The 19,161-nt window shown below is 38.8% G+C and overlaps 1 protein-coding gene and 1 non-coding gene across 2 annotated transcripts; both read right to left on the bottom strand.

Moving 5' to 3' along the window:
• Positions 1-5,575: 5,575 nt before the first annotated feature.
• DYNAP (dynactin associated protein) lies at positions 5,576-16,659 on the bottom strand. Its single transcript, XM_032293567.1, has 3 exons — positions 16,390-16,659; positions 12,640-12,804; positions 5,576-6,958 (listed from the first exon to the last, which is right to left on the bottom strand). The coding sequence occupies exons 1-3, from the start codon at positions 16,522-16,524 to the stop codon at positions 6,644-6,646; spliced, it is 615 nt and encodes a 204-aa protein (XP_032149458.1). The 5' UTR covers positions 16,525-16,659; the 3' UTR covers positions 5,576-6,643.
• Positions 8,974-9,107, bottom strand: LOC116561890. The gene has a single exon (XR_004273657.1). It is a non-coding gene; the product is annotated as a small nucleolar RNA SNORA64/SNORA10 family (small nucleolar RNA).
• Positions 16,660-19,161: the final 2,502 nt, after the last annotated feature.

The raw sequence follows: 19,161 nt of genomic DNA, 5'->3' as shown, positions 1-19,161 counted from the left end.
GCCCTAGACCTTTTCCATTTTACACAAACACTTGCAAGTAGAGGCACCATAAAACCAACGAGGTGCCCAAAATGGGGTCCTTCTCCTTGTCCTTCCTCATTCTTAGATGATTCATTTCCCACAATTCTTTCTTAAAAGGAGAAACTGATGGCTGCATAATATTCCATGGTGTATATGTGCCACATTTTCCCTCTCCAGTCTATCATCGATGGCATTTGGGTTGGTTCCAGGTCTTTGCTATTGTAAACTGTGCTGCAATGAACATTTGTGTGCACGTGTCCTTATAGTAGAACGATTTATAATCCTTTGGATATATACCCAGTAGTGGGATTGCTGGGTCAAATGGAATTTCTATGGGACATGGATGAACCTGGAAGCCATCATAATCAGCAAACTGACACAGGAGCAGAAAATCAAACACCAAATGTTCTCACTCATAGGCGGGTGTTGAACAACGAGAACACATGGACACAGGGAGGGGAGCACTACACACTGGGATCTGTTGGGGGGAAATAGGGGAGGGACCGCAGGGGGTGGGGAGTTGGGGGGGATGGCATGGGGAGAAATGTCAGATATAGGTGAGGGGGAGGAAGGCAGCAAATCACACTGCCACGTGTATACATATGCAACAATCTTGCATGTTCTTCACATGTACCCCAAAACCTAAAATGCAATAAAAATAAAAATTAAAAAACATCACCATCATTTATGCCCTCTTTTTCTCTCTGAAGGCCTAGCACCTTTAAGAGGGCTCTAAATACAGGGTGACCAGCTCTTACGTGAGTTTCCTGGATGATCCTTTTTAAACTAATTTTGCTGGAGGTTCCCTGCAGTTCCTGTAGTTCCCTGTTCCAACATGCAAACTGTGCTTTGCGGGGAGGGCAATCCCCTAGACACTCCCACTCAGCCCAGTGGGTAAATAAATACCCAGTAGTGGGATTGCTGGATTGAATGACAGTTCTACTTTTATTTCTTTAAGCAATCTCCATATTGTTTTCCTTCCCACCAGCAATGGAAAATTGTTCTTTTTTTCACCATATCCATGCAAGCATCTATTATTTTTGGATTTTTAAATTATGGCCATTCTTATAATGGTAAAATGGTATCACACTGTGATCTTATTTTAACTCTTAGAGAAAAGACTCCTTTCTCTCAACTCTAGGCTCATTTCTATGTGATTTACATGGGGGGATTATAGGAATAGATCCATTCTGTTGCTCCTCTAGAAGAAAATCTAGGAAAAACAGTAGTGTTCTGTTGTATGCCTTGCATGTGGCACCATTCATCATAAACTGGCAATAAACCACCTTTCTTAAGAAGTTTCTGTTTAGGCTGTGAAAACTGTGCTTTTTGAAACTATCATGTAAGAACTTAGCTAAGTCCTGAAGAACTGTCAGGAAACTGTTCTTGGAAATCATGTATTCTATCTTCTACCTGCTTATGTTTGCATAGTGAATGCTGTGGAAATGCAGCTTTGAATCTGTATTCTGAAGAAAATAGCATCTCTCCAATGGTTGAACTTGAAAAGCAATTTAATAAAGTAACTAAGCTATTAGTCATACAGCAAGTTCATATATTTGAAATGCAGCTATTTTCATTGTAATCCAAGTAAAATAAAATCATTGTAAAATATTTTGATTTACCATCAAAAAGCTAAATATTTCAGGATAAGTGGAAAGCTGGGGTTAATTAAGAGTTAAAAATATTTATACTACTCATTGTTTAAATGTGAAGTTGTTTAGCACATGTAGGATTATGTCCTGTATTTTCCTTCCATCCATAACAACCAATTTCATATTCCCAGTTCTAGAAATATTTGTTACTTTGTTAATTTTTTTTGTAATTGCAGATTTCAAGAAATATTGGACTTAACACTAAGTTAACTATGATACATCTATCCTGGAGTGAATTCAATTCAGTAATTATGATTTCCCATTTTAGGCTATGCCTTTGGAGTATATATTTTATGTAAAACAATAATATTAACCATGCCACCATTTGACTGAAAATTATCTAGTTTCTTTCTTATGAGTCTTCCTCACTAGAAAATGACTCTGTAATCTGTATAAAATTTCTTCCATCCACATACTAGTGTGTTACTGTTGACATATTACAATTTCCAAAGAGAAAAAGATGAATCATTTGTTTTGGCTAAAGTTCAAACCACTTGGTAAAATTAGTAGGAAACTCTTCTGGCAACTGCCAAAACCACTTTCAGTGCTGTATTTTTCCTCCCAACATCTGTCAGGTATAGTTTTTCTTAGCTCTAAAACATTGTTTGAGTAATGATGTCCTACTTCCTACTGAAAAGGAAAAAAGAAAGCAAACTTCTACCTTATTTGTCAGCTTCCTACTTAAAACCATGCTTCCAGCCTATTGATTTGTGGAATGAATCAGTTTTTTCTTGTTTAATTGAAGCATAATATGTATGCGATCAGAGAAATTATCTAGTCCCATTTTCTCATTTAATAGATTTGCAGAATTGTGGCAAAATGGATGTTCACTGACAACCATGGTCACCTTTTATGATTTTTTTGTCCTTTTGTTTTTATTTTAAACATTTACTAAGTCAGAAGTTGTCATTTCTTTGAGAAGTTATAGGTAAGTAAACAAATTGAAAAAAAATTATCAGTATGAGTTGAGAAGCCAGTTCATCTAAAATGAAGTAGAAAGATGGGGTAAGAAGATCCCCTTCCTAATTGGAAGTAGGCTGGCTTGGGAAGTTTAACTGTGTACATTACATAAATAAATTCTACTAGTTGAGTTCCATTTATAGTTACCTTTTTACTATAGAAAAAACAGGTTTTTCTTTGAACTGGAAATCCTGCTTGCGATCTACATTCTCTACTCAACCATGACTGGAACTAGATAAAGGCTCTATAATCATGCCAACATTTCCTGGTGACTTCACTTTCTAGTTCATGTTTCTAATTGAACAGATGAAGAGATCTGTTTTAATGCGATGCTTTGGCATTTTGCATTTATTTTGTTTAACAGTTTGTCACATAGTGCTTTTCACCAGAGGCAAGTTAGTTGGTAAAACTTGATGCATTAAAGATAATCAGTCATTCATTTAACAAATATCTACTGACAACAGCTTTGTGCCAGGTAAAGTCGTATGCTGAGTGTCGTGGATTCAGAGCTAAAAGCCAGTGAGCTCAGCCTGGAGAGTAGACTGACAGGCAGGTGATTCCACTGTGGTGTGGCATGTATTACCTCTGTGGACACTCAAGAGGGTTCCAAACCACCTAACCCCATTGGAGATAACAGGGAAGGCTTTCTGTAGGATTCAGCAGCTAAGCTGACTTTTAAAGGCTTCATAAAGAGCAAGCCAGGTGAAAGAAAAGGAGTGCTCCAGAAAGTTGGCAGCCTGTGAAGAGACTGATGAACCTTTTGGGAGCTTGTTAAGAGCAAGAACAGTTGGAAAGGAAGAAGGAGGCAGACCACATGGAGCAAACTGGGTCTTATTTTGAAAGCTTTTTGAAACCACAGGATTCATGTAAGCATGCAAGTGGCAAAATATAATTTGTAATTTTGAAAGCTCCCTCTAGCTGATGCAGGGAGAATGGTTTGAAAGGTCAAGAGGAAGGAGAAGGAACTCATGCTTAAGGCTGAGAGAAAGAAATGATTTTAAGAAATAAAAAAAACAATGTTTTGAAATTTTCCTTGTAGAGTTCTTTCACCTCCTTGATTAGGTATATTCCTAAGTATTTTAATTTTTTGCAGCTATCGTAAAAGGGGATGAGTTTTTGATTTGATTCTCCGCTTGGTCACTGTTGGCATGTAGAAGAGCTACTGATTTGTGTACATTAACTTAGTATCGGAAACTTTGCTGAATTCTTTCATCAGTTCTAGGAGCTTTCTGGAGGAGTTTTTAGGGTTTTCTAAGTAAATGATCATATCACCAACAAACAGGGACAGTTTGATCTTTTTTTTTTTTTTCTGATTTGGATGCTCTTTCTTTCTTTCTCTTGTCTGATTACTCTGGCTAGGACTTCTGGTAAGAGTGGGCATCTTTGTCTTGTTCCAGTTCTCAAAGGGAATGCTTTCAACTTTTCCTCATTCAGTATTACATTGACTATGAGTTTGTCATAGATGGCTTTTATTATATTGAAATATGTTCCTTGTATGCCCATTTTGCTGAGAGTTTTAATCATAACTGGACACAATATTTGTCTTTCTGTTCCTGGTCTATGTTACTTAGCGTAATACCCTCCAAGTTAATTCATGTTGTTGCAAATGTCAAAATTTCCTTCTTTTTAAAGGCTGAATAATATTTCCTTGTGCATACATACATAGTATATGTGTATCATATATATGCTAAATTGTGGGTGTACACATATATATACACACACAATGGAATACTATTTAGCCTTTTTAAAAGTGAATATAGAAAAATATCATATATATCACATGTTCTTTATCCATTCATTCATTGATGGAAGCTTAGATTTGCTTCATATCTTGACTATTGTGAATAATACTGAAGTGAACATGGAAATGCAGGTATCTCTTCAAAACACTGATTTCATGCCCAGAAGCGGGATTGTTGGATCATATGGTAGTTGTGTTTTTAATTTTTTGAGGAACCTCCATACTGTTGCCCATAATGGCTGTATTATTCACATTCTCACCAATAGTGTAGCAGGGTCCCCATTCTCCACAAGCTTAATAACACTTATGTCTTTACTTTTTGCTGTTGGTGTTGAGACAGAGTCTCACTCTGCCGCCAGGCTGAAGTTCAATGGCGTGATCTCAGCTCACTGCAACCTCCAACTCCCTGGTTCAAGTGATTATCTTGCCTCAGCCTGCTGAGTAGCTGTACTCAGGTGCATGCCACCATGCCCAGCTAAGTTTTGTATTTTTAGTAGACACAGAGTTTCACCATGTTGCCCAGGATGGTCTCGATCACTTAACTTTGTGATCTGCTCACTTCAGCCTCCCAAAGTGCTGGGATTACAGGTGTGAGCCACTACACCCAGCCATCTCTTTACTTTTCGATAATAGTCAAACTAACAACTGTGAGGTGGTATCTCATTGTGGTTTTGACTTGCATTTCCCTGATGGTTAGTGCTGTTGACCACATTTTTATATACCTGTTGACCATTTGTATGTCCTCTTTGGAAAAAATGTATATTTCAATCTTTTGCCCATTTTTAAATCAGGTTTGTTTTTCTGCTATTATGTGAGTTCCTAAAATATTTTAGATATTAACCACTTATTAGATATATAGTTTACAAATATTTTCTTCTATTCTGCCGGCTGACTTTTCATTTTATTCCCTTTGCATTGCAGAAAGTTTTAATGTAGGCAATAATGTTATGTCAGCCAGAACTAGACTCATATATTGTACAATTTCAATTTTGGGGAAGCGCCAGCGTGGGGAGTAGTTGTAGGCTAACATTACTGGTGATAACTAAAAGTTAACTTAATACAGAACAGGTCATTTTGATGACTGATGGTAGTTCTATCAAGTTTTAAGTGGTAATGGTAGCATTTGTGGTTGCAGGTTCAGATGTGTTGACAAAAAGAGTAAACTTTGTAAAATATTTTAAGAGATTTATTCTGAGCCAAATATGAGTGACCATGGCCCATGACATAGCCCTCAGGAGGTTCTGAGAACTTGTGCCCAAGGTGGCCGGGGTACAGCTTGATTTTATATATTTTTAGGGAGGCATGAGACATCAATCAAATACATTTAAGAAATACATTGATTTGGTTCAGAAAGGCGGGGCAACTCAAAGTGGGAGCTTCCAGCCTATAGGTAAATTTAAATATGTTCTGGCTGACAATTGGTTGAGTTTATCTGAAGACCTGAGATCAATGGAAAGGAATGTTCAGGTTAAGATATAGGATTATTGGGACCAAGTTTTATTGTGCAGAGCAATCTCTCAGATCTCAGCCTTCAGAGAGAGAGCAGGTTGTAAAATATTTCTTAACAGACGTAAAAGAGTGCCTGACTTTTTGCTGATTATCTCCTGGATGTGGAAAGAAAGGAAGGAAAACAAAGGGGGAAGGGTTTTCTCTATAGAATGTGGAGTTTTTCCCATGAGAGACTTTGCAGGGCAATTTCAAAGTATGGCAAGAAAATATATCTTGGGATAAAACATTTTGATTTTTTCCCTTGTTATGCTAGAGTCAGGCTGAAAAGTAAGTCACAACATACAGGGTTAAATAAAACCTGTCTGATGAGAATTTATGGTTTGTAGGGCATGATTCTCCAGACCAATTAGAAAGGAATTTGGGCAAGATAAAAAAAATCAGAGCTTAGTCCTAAAATGAATAGGTGGAGATTATACATTGTTGGAAAAGAATGATGAGCATTGTTACTGCAGGCTAAGTAGAAGTTACAATAGTTACAGGTTAAGTGGAAGCGATAGTGGTTGTAGATTCAGTTGAAGAGAATGTAATTATTGATTCAGTCAAAGAAATGGTAGAAGTGGTGATTGTTTGAATTGTCAAGTAAGTTTAAGTTGACGTAGGACTTGATATTGCTGAAATTGTAACAAAGAGCCTGTTACAGTGAGGCAGCCACGGTTCCACTTGAAGTGATAGGAGCAGCTGTTACAGTTGCAAGCTGAGTTGAAGTGGTAGAGGTTGAAGTTTCAGTTGAAGTGATGGCTGTGGCTGTTTAAATTACATATTAACCGGAATTTGTAGTTGTAGGTCTTGTGGAAGTGGTGTCAGTTGTAGCTGTTGACGTAGTTTCAGTGGTTGTAGGTACAGTTGAAGTGGTGGTCACTGTAGGTGGACAAGCAGTAGAGGGTGTTCCAGGTTTGACAGTCACACACTCTCCATTGTTTGTGGACATCTGGATAACAATGGTGGAATTGGCACTTCCTTTGTTATTCACCAAGCATATTATGAGTACCCCAATTGCTGTCATTATCACACAGGCTAAGAGACAAGCCAGGAAGACTTTCCACATAGACCAGTCACTGTGGCAATGTTCTTTTACCTAAGCATGTATATAAAAATATCAGCAAAGAGAAACAAAAATGCTTGTAATTTATCATCTCTTTTATATTACTTATAACTCATTGTATTAACATCATTTAAGTCACTATTTGTCTCTGAAAGTTGGGCTTGAACTCCATGTTTTCAGGCAAATGGAAATAATTGTCTGTTGTCTCTTACATTAGAAGACAAATCTGTAAAATTTCATCTTCTCTTATTCTATTTTCCGTTTGTCTCTTTTCAACGGACTTAATTTTTGTAGAGCAGTTTTAGGTTGACAGCAAAATGAAGCAGGTGATACAGAGATTTCCCACATCCCTCCGCCCTCACACATGTACAGCCTCACCAGTTGTCAACTTCTCCCATCAGAGTAGAATATTTGTTACAATTAATTAACCTACAATGATATGTCATTATTAGAGTCCATGGTTTACTTCAGGGTTCACTCTTGGTGATGTACACTCTATGGGTTTGGACAACTATATAATGACATGTATTTATCATTACAGTATTATGCAAAGTAGTCTCACTGCCCTAAAAATCTTCTGTGTTCCACTTATTCTTTCCTCTCTCACTCCTACCTTTTTTTTTATGTGAGCAGAACAGTACTTTTAAACGGTAAATTCTCTTTCATGCACCTGATTCTCCAATGGACATTGTCATTACAGCAAACTGCTCCATTTCCTCAAGAAATCTGTCCTCTAATCACCATGCTCCCTTCTTCCAGCTTGTTTGTTCCCTGATACCAGCATGATCTTTCTTTAGTCTTATTAAAACCTTTGGTTTGGCAGCCCTTATTTCACTTGGATTCCTCCTTATCCACCTTTTGTTGGGTGGTCCATTATTTCAATAATATTCTTGCTAATTTCCTAGAATCTCTCGAACTTCCTCTTCTGATCCTCTCTAGATGGCAAGTAAATGACTATTTGCTTTCTCTGGACCCTCCCTAGAGCTGCCACACTGTTGGGGAATGTCAAGCCCGTGAGCAGATTAGAACCCATGTAAATGTATGTTTATCAACCTCAAGTGAATTTTCTGTTCTGCTCTATCACCCTACTATATTTCCCTGACTAAAATTCTCTCTCATTTCAAAGTACTTTCTCAATCTTCTACTGTCTCTTCAAATCTGTAATGTCTACCCACCAACCCTTGCACACTAGTTGTCCCTTCTCATTCTCATCAAATGACCACACCTTCCCACTTCATTGAAAAACTCAAAAATACCTTACAGTAACTTTTTCAGACCCCATTAGCTACCAAACCTGCAAACCTCTACACTCCGCCAGAGGTCTGCACTCCACCTCTCCTTTCCTGATTGACACAAGAGAAGCTATACCTCCAACTGACTGAAGCTGATCCCCCAATCTGTCCTTTGGATCCCATCTCCTCTCCCCTTCCCAGCAACATTTCTCTTTTGATTGTCCTTCCTCTCAGAATGAATACTTCACCACTTCCTCTTAAACGGCTCTTCCTTTTATAACATTTAAACCCACTCAGATCTCTCCCATTTCAAACAAAAAAACATCCTTTGATTCCAAATGACCGTCTTGCTATTGCACTTTTCCTCTCTTTCCCTGGAAAATGACATGTCTAGAAAGTTGCCTAAATGCAATATCTCTATTTGCATATCTTTTAAGTCAGTGCTATCTGGCTTCAGCTTCCTTCATGCCACTGAAAAAGTCACCAGTGATATTCATTCATTAGAAGCTCATTGTCGTATTTTAGACTTCATTTTACTTAAGCCCTTAGTAGCATTTGTCATTGGAGCCCATTCCTCCTTGTCTCTTTTGCTTCTGTGTAGTTCCATTCTCATTGGTTTCATCCTAGCTCCCCAGAATCCTCTTCTCAGTTTCTTTTGAAAGCTCACTGTTCATTTTCAGCCTTTACTGTTGACATACCCAGGCCCTTGTCTCTTTTCACTGTAGGTCTGAAATTAATGAAATTTTTCTATAAAGGGTCAGATAGTAAATGTTTCAGCTTTGTGAGCCACACAATTTTTTTTTCTTTCTCCCCAAAAGCTGATGCTCCCTAGGAACAGAGAGGCCATTATGGGGTCAGGTCTGTCATGCAATAGGAGAGTCTTCCTCTGCCTCTCTGAAAACACATCAAGCACACACGTGACCTGTGTGATTAAGCAGAGCTGAGAGGCCAGAGCTGTATAGTCTTTGTTACAGCTACTCCAATTCTGTCATTGCAGTGGCAATGTAGTCACAGACACTGAATAAACAAGTGAGCACAGCTGCACTTCAATGAAATTTTATCTCCAAAAATAGTTGGGGGCTTAGATTTGGTCACTTTATGCTTTCTCTCCAGGATTTCTCATTATATCCATGATTTTAGTTGCCAACCATATCCAAATGACTATGTTTATCCCTCCCCAGTTCAGCCAATCCCTCTAACTTTCAAATGCTTACATGGTACCATATTTTAGATCTCAAAGATGCCTCAAATTCAATGTGTCCAAACCCAAAGTCATGTTCTTCTCAGTGAAACCTGGCCAACTCCCACATCTCACTAAATGGCACCACCATCCATTCCATTCAATGCCATAAACTGGAACAAAGAGATCATCCTAGAAATCTCCCAATTCAGTACCAAGTCCTGTTAACTTTAGTTACTAAATATCTCCCAGTATTATTGACTTTTTCTCCAGCTCTGTTGACCCCTGTCTAGCCCAGCCTTCCTTTATCTCTGCCTTGGACTACTGCAATAGCCTCAGACCCTACTTGTCCCCAGTTTCCTCAAGTGCACCATGCTTACTTCTAAAATAGGACCTTGGCAAAAATTTGTCTGTCAGTCAAGAAGGCCTTTCCAACCTCCATCCTCCATCCTCCATCCAGAACATAGCATGGTTCACCTTCAGCACAGCACTGTTTCCACAGCACCTATTTTAGCACCAGTTCCTGAGCATTGGTCAGTGACTATGTTATTAGGAGAGAAATTGGGCACTATGAGAAGAATGATGCACTAATTTTTCTTAGAGCATCCCCAATTATTTAAGTAATATTGATTGCCAGGTGATGAATCGACTCCTGATAACAACCCTTTATAACTTCCAATCATTCAGCATGTAGGTGGCTACCTGGAATGAAGTATAATGAGAGAGACTCAGAGAATCCACCTGAATGCATTATCTCCATCCCAGGCCTAATATCTGAAATTGTACAATAAAAAAACTCCCTAGTTTTTCATTGCACAACTCCCTAATTTGCACATCAAATTTCCATTGATGTGCATTTTAACAAGGTAAACCAAAGCTCTGCTTATTTTCTCACTATCTTTAACAAAGATTAAAGAGACTATTTACCAGCATAGTTTAAAAGAATAAACACAAAATGTTAGATTAGAGACCCTATTTTGAAATCTACATGCTACCTCAGAAAATTTCTTAGCTTTTTTGAGTTCCTATTTCATTTATGAATTGGTGATAAAAATGGCTTGTGACTTATAGGATTGCCTTAAAATTACAAGAATTGAATTGGTTTATTAATACTGAAAGTATTTTGCAAATATTTGTTGTTACTATTCTTAGACAGGCAATGTGGCATAATAGAAGAGTCCAGTCTTTTTTAAATAGAGAGATATGTTTAATTCCAGAGGTATGAAATCTTAAACAACATCCTTACCTTCTCTGAACCTGAAGTCTCTTATTTTGAAATACAGGGATAAAAATTATCCATCTCATATTGTTGAGAAGATTAAAAATAATATATATAAAGTCACTTGTTTTCAAAAATATTATTTTTATTTTGGATGCAGTATAATATAGGATTTAGAAACAAGGGCTTTGGAGTCCAATCGATTATTTCATTGTTACCTGGCTGAAAGCAAGATCCTAGATCTGAACTATTACAAAATATGGGCCATGGTAGTTGTTTGAAGACTAGGATTTCATGAAAAGCCTGATGACACCAAGACAGCAGTGAAAGAATGAGGACAGTGGTCACCAAGGCCAGGGAAATGAGGGCCACTAAGATCAAGTTACCCCTAGGACAAATAACATCCTTTTTCCTTGATGGGTGGCACCGAAAAGGAGGTTCAAGAAAAGAAAGTGGCAAAAAGGCTTATGTACATCTGGGAGAGGAGTCTATAATACTGCATTACACAAGTTTAAAAGAGCCCTTTAATGAAATAAAATGCACATGATCAGACAAAAGAAAATAAGTTATCCTCCTGTTTTGGCCCCTTCTGGCAAAAACCATGTGAGTTCTAGCAACTCTCTAAACTTTCCGGAGCCATATTTTCCCTAATTGTTAAATAATTTAATGGGACTAGATCAGTCATTCTCATCACTAGTTGTACATTAGATTCATCTGGGTAGTTTTTAAAAACAATTGTTTTCTCCCCCCACCCCCAACTCTTACCCCCCACTCCCTCCACCCCCACCCCCTGCCACCTAGTCCCCAGGTGATTCTAATGTGTAGTCATGTTTAAGAACCACCAGGGGCCAGACACAGTGGTTCACGCTTGAATCCTAGCATTTTGGGAGGTTGAGGCATGTGGATCCCTTGAGCCCAGGAGGTCGAGACCGGCCTGGATTACATGGCAAAACCTTGCCTCTACAAAAAAATACAAAAATGAGTCAGGCATAGTGGCGCATGCATGTGGACCTAGCTACTCAGGAGGCTGAGATGAGGGGATTGATTAAGCCCAGAAGGCTGAAGCTACAGTGAGACGTGATTGTGCCGCTGCACTCCAGCCTAGGTGACAGAGTGAGACCCTGCCTCAAAAAACAAAAAATAAAAATAAAAGAGCCAGCAGACGTAATGCTATTGAAGACCTCCTTCAATTCCATGATTGATATGAATTACTTAACTTCTGCAAACATTTTCTAACTCCATCCTGCTGAGCTGATTTATTCTTTCACATTGTCCCAGAAACCATATAAAAATCATATTGTTTTGTCCAGAATCAAGAAACAAGGCTCAGAGGCTCTCTACTGAGTCTCTATAGCAAGACTAAGCAGCAGAAGGAAGGATTTCCAGAGTCTGGGGAACCCAACCAAACCGTCAAGCCATATCAGTAATTTATAGTCAATGTTAAATTTTTATACAAGGGCTGAAGGATTCAAGATACAGTCATTCAACCTACAGGACATGAGGTTAGGAGCCAAGGAGAGCTGAGTCTGTTCTCCAAAGCTAGTGGAGACACTCCAGAGAACAGTAAGCTTTCTGTGTCAAGATCATATACACCAGAGGCCAGAACCCAGGGAGCTAAAGAAAGTGCCACACACAGGTTCAGAGGCTGCACAGAGTAAGAAAATAAGGTGATCGCCAGTAGAATAGGACCCATGAAACTTTAAATATGACACAGTCTCCCATCAGAGCCTAATGGTGAATTAAACCCTAATACTGTCAACATTCTTATTTATCCACCCATCCCTAAACTTGCATTTATACCTTACACTTATTCCTTTGATTTTCATATATGTTCTCTGTCTATTGTGAATATTTGAGTCCCTAATTAGAACATTAGCTCTTGGAAAACAGAGACTAGCAAATATTTATTTTCTTGTGAATTGTCTCACAGTGACTTGTACCTATACTGAGAATACAGCAAATGCTTAATACAAATGTAAATGAATTAAGTAATTAAATACATTTCTTGGGAAAGAATAGGCAAAGTAAATCCGCATATACAGCACGTCCCAACTTGAACAAAAATGCCTGTGCTAAATATTACCTGTGTGTTACAGGACTCTGACTGTAGACATCTTGAATGTGCAGGGACTCCTGGGCTCACACAGACCCCAGTTAAGTTGGGAGAAACATCACTGGTTATGTCATTTGAAGGTGGACACCAGCGTATGGAACTGTGAGCCTCTTGGTCATTTGGACGTGTGAGTGGCTACAAAGGCAGAGTGGAAGTAATTAGGAAACCTAGGAAGCCATGGCATTGAATCGCTAAAATAAAACTATTCTATCAAACACACGTAAGAGTATGACTTTTAAAAGGAATAAATGTTTTCTTATCCTCTGAAGATAAAAAATCTAGACAGATTATTATACCTTATACTTTAACTAATTTTTGTAAGTTACCAAACTTCTAGTTTAGGAATGTGTATCTTCTTCTTCATGATATTACATCAGTGGCTTGAATATCTTCATGTTGCAAGCTGCTGTATGTGGAGCATGTATTAAGAAGCCTCCATAAGGAAGAGGATGGTAAGCTGAACTTCTTGCATATTATTGGGTACAACCTGTTCAGGTCATTTTGGAAATGAAAATGTTGAAGGAAAAAGAGTTGAAATGTTGCCATCATGACAAACAGCGAGCACTGCAGCTCAGACCTTCCAGTGTTAAGGCCCATGTACTTTCCAGTATACTATACTAGGAATAGAATAGTGTAAAGTACACATTGTTATGCTATACCATGTTATGCTAATATAGTAATGTAGTATAGACTATACTACATGATACTAGTGAAAATTCTTACACAAAATGACTGCTTTACATAATTCATATCATGCTCTATCCAGTGGAGCTTGCGAGCCTATGACAGTGACACAGAAAACAAACCATTTGTCGAATTTGCAGTATGTTTTTGCTGGATTCCTCTTGGGCATAGAGCAGTGTAAAAACAGTCCACAACAATGTTAGTCGCTATTCTCAAGGAGCCTATTTTCCCATGGGGAGGCAAAACAGATTACTGTATAATTAACAAATAAATGCAATAATTGTAAATTCTCATTCAGAAGAAGAGGTGAATAAGGATTGAAAATGACTGAGTTGGCGGGGAAAGATTTTAGGAAAGCGATGTGTTAAAAGATAAAAGAAGTGAAGAATAAGAAAGTGAAAATGAGGGAGGAATAGATTCAAGAATTAATGGATCTTGTGGAAAAGTTTTTTGTTTGGTTTGGTTTGGTTTTGGTTTTGAGATGGGGTCTCTCTCTGTAACCCAGGCTGTAGAGCAATGACACCATCATGGCTCACTGAAACCTCAACCTCCCAAGTCTCAAGCAGTCCTCTCATCTCAGCCTCCTGAGTAGCCATGACTACAGGCATATGTCATTATGTACCTAATTACTTTTTATGTTATTTTTCGTAGTGATGGGGTCTACATATGTTGCCCAGGCTGATCTAGAACTCCTGAGCTCAAGCAGTTCTCTGGCACTACCCTCCCAAAGTGCTGACATTGTATACACAAGCCGCTGTACCCAGCCAAAAGTTTTATTACATATGAAACATAATGTATAATTATTTAAGGCTCTTTATCTCACAGGATGATAATGTTTACTTTCTGCTATGAATCAAGGTGATCTTTGGCCACTCCTCAATCAGCTTCAAAGGAGGAATACTAGAATTACCCACTTACAGATTTGCTCATATGATCACTGAGTAAATAACTGCCACATGCTTGGAGCAATGTCTGGCACATAGTACACACTGAATAGGTGTTAACTATCGTTATTGTTATTAGTAAAAGTTACTACTGCTACTGCTACCAGTTGTCTTTGTGTTGATTTAATAACTCATTACTAATAGTTATAGAAATTACTGGCCAACTAACCAGTGAGTTCTGTGAAAACCGTCAAACCAGAATGTTATGTAATCATTGACCCGTTAGGAATTATCATTAAAAATAGAAAAATATACAATTGTCATTAAATATAGATAAGATGGGATACTCCGGGCAGTAGAAAATTAGCTAAGTTAAATTTTTCTGTTAAGTATAATATCAAAGAAATAGATAACCATCCCATGTTTGTCAATATGAATAAAATTCTACCTACTATTCATTAGGCAAATTTGAAGAAGTTGAATTTACCTTTTGATAATATTCTTGCTTATTTAACTAGGTGCTGATCCTTTTGTTTCTGTTACATCCAATTTGCTTGTGGCTAGTGAACCTGAACTTTTAATCCCCTTTGCAAACAAAGTGAAACTCATTCAGCAGGCCAGTTTCCCAGATTTTTCTGGCTCTGTTAGAATCCCAGTCCTTTCAGAGAGGAAGGTAATAGGTGGGTCTACACGAAGGGTGGCAACCTGTAATCTAGGCCCAGTTTGGAAATAATATTGTAGCCTAAGTAATGATTTTACTGTGTCAGGTTGCCCTGACTCTTAGTACAGGTGGAGTCTCTATTCAAACCTGGAAGAGTTGGAGAGCCGCAGGCACCCGAAATGTATTAGTTATATTTACAAAAAGACACTCTATAAGTTTTATCCCCTAACTTTACAAGGATTAATTTGAGATTTCTTGTATCCCTAACAGAAAAACGAGGACACCAAAATTCATTTTCTATGTGTTTATAATCTTTAAATACTTTTTAAATTCCATTATTGAATTTGACCTGAAGAGAAAAATATTGTTACATCCAGGCCTGAATAATACACTAAAGTAAAATATTTAGTCAGTTATCCAGACATATGCTGTTAAAAAAAGAATAAATGTTTAAGCTAATATTTGTAAACATCTCTACATTTGTTATTATCTAGAGAAACTATCAAGATGATAAATACCTGGCCAAAGAGAATTTTTTTTTCTATCTGAATATTTGGACATCTTGAAGATTCAATTATAGGGTTGCCTGTGCAACTGACCAAGCAAACTTCCAGACGCCAACCCTGGGACTGAAGATCTTGGTTCTTTTGGTGAATTGGAAATCCTCTACAGGATTCTTGTATCAACACTTACTGAGAAACAGGACTTTCTTCTTTGGTTTATCTCATATGTGAGTTATACAGGCTGATTACTACAGCTCCATATGTCAAAAGCAAACTATTTCTTTACACACGTTTCATTCACCTTCAGGCAGTGAATTTTAATTCAGCGTTTTAATTTCCAATACATGTCCTTCCTTTTTTCTGATGTCAAAGATTATTTGGTTGGATATAAATAGATACATAAAATCTGTATAAGATACAGATACATGATTATGATAACTATATACTGAAGGCTTGGTTCTTGGTGTAAAAATATTTTTTAAAAGCAGACAAAATAGTCATATTTTGACACAAAGCAGGTATTTTTGGAAGATTTGTTTCTTAGGAATATTAATATCTATGATTAATATCTGGTTTTTAAGCATATTCAGAAATCTGAGTTCCGACAAGTCTAAAATCTCTAAGCATCAAATTGTAAAACTAGAACTTAATAAATAAATACTGACATCATTGAAGTTTATGTTTACATGAGAGTGAATATAGAAAGTTAAATGGATCTGTTTGTGTATCCTATAGCCATATGGCCATAGAAACATTTCTAATACTTTATATCTATATATATTTAAATTAATACTTAAATATATAACATAGTAAAAAAAGACATAAAAGTTACAGCACAAAAATTGATATAGGGTTGCTCTTTATTTTGGAGAAGAATGCAAAATTATGATCTTGGCTACATTGTAGAGAAGAAATTAAGCTGCTTTTAAACGCCGAAATTGAAACTGTAATATAGGCAAAACTATCAAAACAGAGCAACAACACTCACCGGCTGGTTTATAGAGTGCTCAACGTTCAATACGTATGTTCCATGCTTTCTGTCCATTCTTGAGCTGCCAATATCACAAGCTTCTCTCCAAGAATATTTTTCGATTTGTTCATTGCCCTTTATATCTGCAACCATGAAACAATTAAAACAACTGGCAGAAACCAACGATGACGCATCAGCACAAGCGTGGCTTAAACTAAATACTAGTTATTCACTAAAACAGGATCCACCTTAGAGGAGGGAATGAAATGTTAATTGCAGAAAGATGCAAGAAAACCAGTACTTACTTCTGAGAGTTATTGTGACTACCCACCCTGAAAATTTTACATTATTCTTCTGTCTCTCCTCTTTGGTCCCATCATTCAGGAACTCACCTTTTATTTTAGGACCAACCCCAGAAAAAAAGCTCTGAGATAGAAATTTACCATTGTATACTTTCTACTCAAGCACAAATGCCTCGCTCCCCTTGTTGGCACCATCTGTTAGGTACCCATGACCTAGGACACTTCACCTTTTCAGTCCCTGGTTTGGTGTCTGGAAGTCTCTTTGGTCGGCTGCTCAAACAATTCACACTCATTAAAAACTATTAGAATGAATTTCCTAGGCAGTAATGGCAAAGGAGTGACAAAATATTGAAAATCTTTTTTTATTTTAATCAAAAAATCTCGTTTGTCCTAAATTGTAAAAGAATCAACTCTTATATTGATTTATTCACTCAACAAGTGAGAATATGGAGTTTCAAAAGTGTGCCAGGTATTTTTGTAGTGCAGAAAGTTCCATAATAAACAAAACACTCATATTCTCTTTGTATATGGCATTTTTGGATTCTGAATATTTTTTAAGTTAATCTTTAAAATTTATCTTATAAATGTATTCATTAGCTTCAGCTTGTAAATTTTACTGGATCAACTGAAGTAACACAGCCTCAAGCTGTAGGATATAAAGAGCAGAGGGAGGATCCAAGATGGCCGTTTAGGAACAGCTCAGGATTGCAGCTCCCAGTGGAAGCGCAGAGGGTGAGTAGACATGGCATTTTTATTGCCCACAGACTAGGAAATTCCCAGGCAGAGGAGCTCCACAGGTCACCAGCGCGGCTGTTTTGGCCACCGCAGCTGTGCCGGCCGGCACCACTGCTTTGCCCCGCGCGGCTGCTTTGTCAATGCCCCAGAGCAGCGGTTCTCCGTACAAAATACACCGGTCCGGGTGCCCTTTTGGCTGGCGATTGGAGCCACGGGAAATCGCCCATTCGTCTCTTTTTTTTTTTTTTTTTTTTTTTGAGACGGAGTTTTCGCTCTTGTTACCCAGGCTGGAGTGCAATGGCGCGATCTCGGCTCACCGCAACCTCCGCCTCCTGGGTTCAGGCAATTCTCCTGCCTCAGCCCCCTGAGCAGCTGGGACTACAGGCACGCGCCACCATGCCCAGCTAATTTTTTGTAGTTTTAGTAGAGACAGGGTTTCACCATGTTGACCAGGATGGTCTCGATCTCTTGACCTCGTGATCCACCCGCCTCGGCCTCCCAAAGTGCTGGGATTACAGGCCTGAGCCACAGCGCCCAGCCCATTCGTCTCTTTAAAAAGGGGACTGAGCAGAGAACCAGGACAGTAGATTCCAGGGCCAAAAAAAAAAAAAAAAAAAAAGCGCCACAAACCTCAGTGCCGCTGTTTAAGCCAGCGCAGTGAGTGGCTGCAGGGGAAAACAAACAGACCCCGGCACCTCCTCAACAAGTGACTGGAACACCAACTTAAAAAAGGCTCTGAGGCAGGGAGCCAGGCGATCAGGCTCGCTGGTCCCACCCCCACAAAAGAACAGCAACCAGAAACTCTGGATTGAGAGTTTCACAGCAAGCACAGCTGAACCCGGGACAGTCCAGCTCTGAGGGGGAGGGGCATCCGCCGTTACCGAGGCAGCCCGCCATGATGGAGGTAGTCAGCCAATGCTGAGGCAGCCCACCATTGCCAAGGCAACCCGCCATTGCCGAGGCAGCCCGCCGTTGCCAAGGCAACCTGCCATTGCTGAGGCAGCCCGCCATTGCCAAGGCAAGCCACCACTGCACAGAGACTCCACCTCAACAGAGGCGGGCCACCATCGCCAAAGCAGTTCTAACTACACCCATATAAACAGGACTGCAAGGAAGTTCACTCGGCAGCTGGGTGGAGCCCACAGCAGCTCAGCAAAGCCTCTACAGACAGACAGTGACTAGGCTGCCTCCTTGCTGGGTAGGGCAGCTCTGAAGGAAAAAAAAAAAAAAAAAAAAAAAAGAGAAGGCAGCAGCATAACCGAAACTCATAAAGCCCTAAATCCCTGGGACAGAGCACTGGGAACAAAAAGCAGTTTATGAGTTCTGCTGCAGCAGACCTAAACGTACCTGCCCAGCAGCTCTGAATGAACAACAACAGAGCTCACAGTTCACCATTTGAGCTCCTATAAAGAAGAGACCGTCTCCTCAAGCAGCTCCCTGACCCCTACATATCCAAAGAGAAACCTCATAAAGGAGAAATCAGATTGACACTAGGCGGGTATCCTTCTAGGACAAAGATAGCAGAAGAAGAAAACTGGTAACAACCCTTACTGTTCAGCAGTGCTGCAGGTGAACCCCAGGCAAGCAGGGCCTGGAGTGAACCTCAGCAGACCTACAGCAGAGGGGCCAGACTGTCAGAAGGAAAACCAAGAAACAGAAATAACCTCATCATCAACAAACAGAACGTCAATCTGAAAGATTTAGACCCAATCTGAAAGCCAGCAACTACAAAGTTGACAGGTGGATAAATCCT

This window comes from Sapajus apella, unplaced genomic scaffold (assembly GCF_009761245.1).
Source record: "Sapajus apella isolate SASKATOON/1434 unplaced genomic scaffold, GSC_monkey_1.0 scaffold30, whole genome shotgun sequence".
Lineage (NCBI taxonomy): Eukaryota > Metazoa > Chordata > Mammalia > Primates > Cebidae > Sapajus > Sapajus apella.
This window is presented reverse-complemented; position numbering and strand designations above follow the sequence as displayed.

What these genes read in the sequence shown, in the direction of transcription:
- DYNAP (XM_032293567.1), bottom strand. Translation starts at nt 16,524, where the DNA reads ATGGTTGCAGATATAAAGGGCAATGAACAAATCGAAAAATATTCTTGG. An exon ending in AGCACTCTATAAACCAGCCG is followed by an intron (nt 12,805 to 16,389) that starts GTGAGTGTTGTT and finishes CTGCCTTTGTAG; the next exon opens with CCACTCACACGTCCAAATGA. An exon ending in CAGAGTCCTGTAACACACAG is followed by an intron (nt 6,959 to 12,639) that starts GTAATATTTAGC and finishes ATACATGCTTAG; the next exon opens with GTAAAAGAACATTGCCACAG.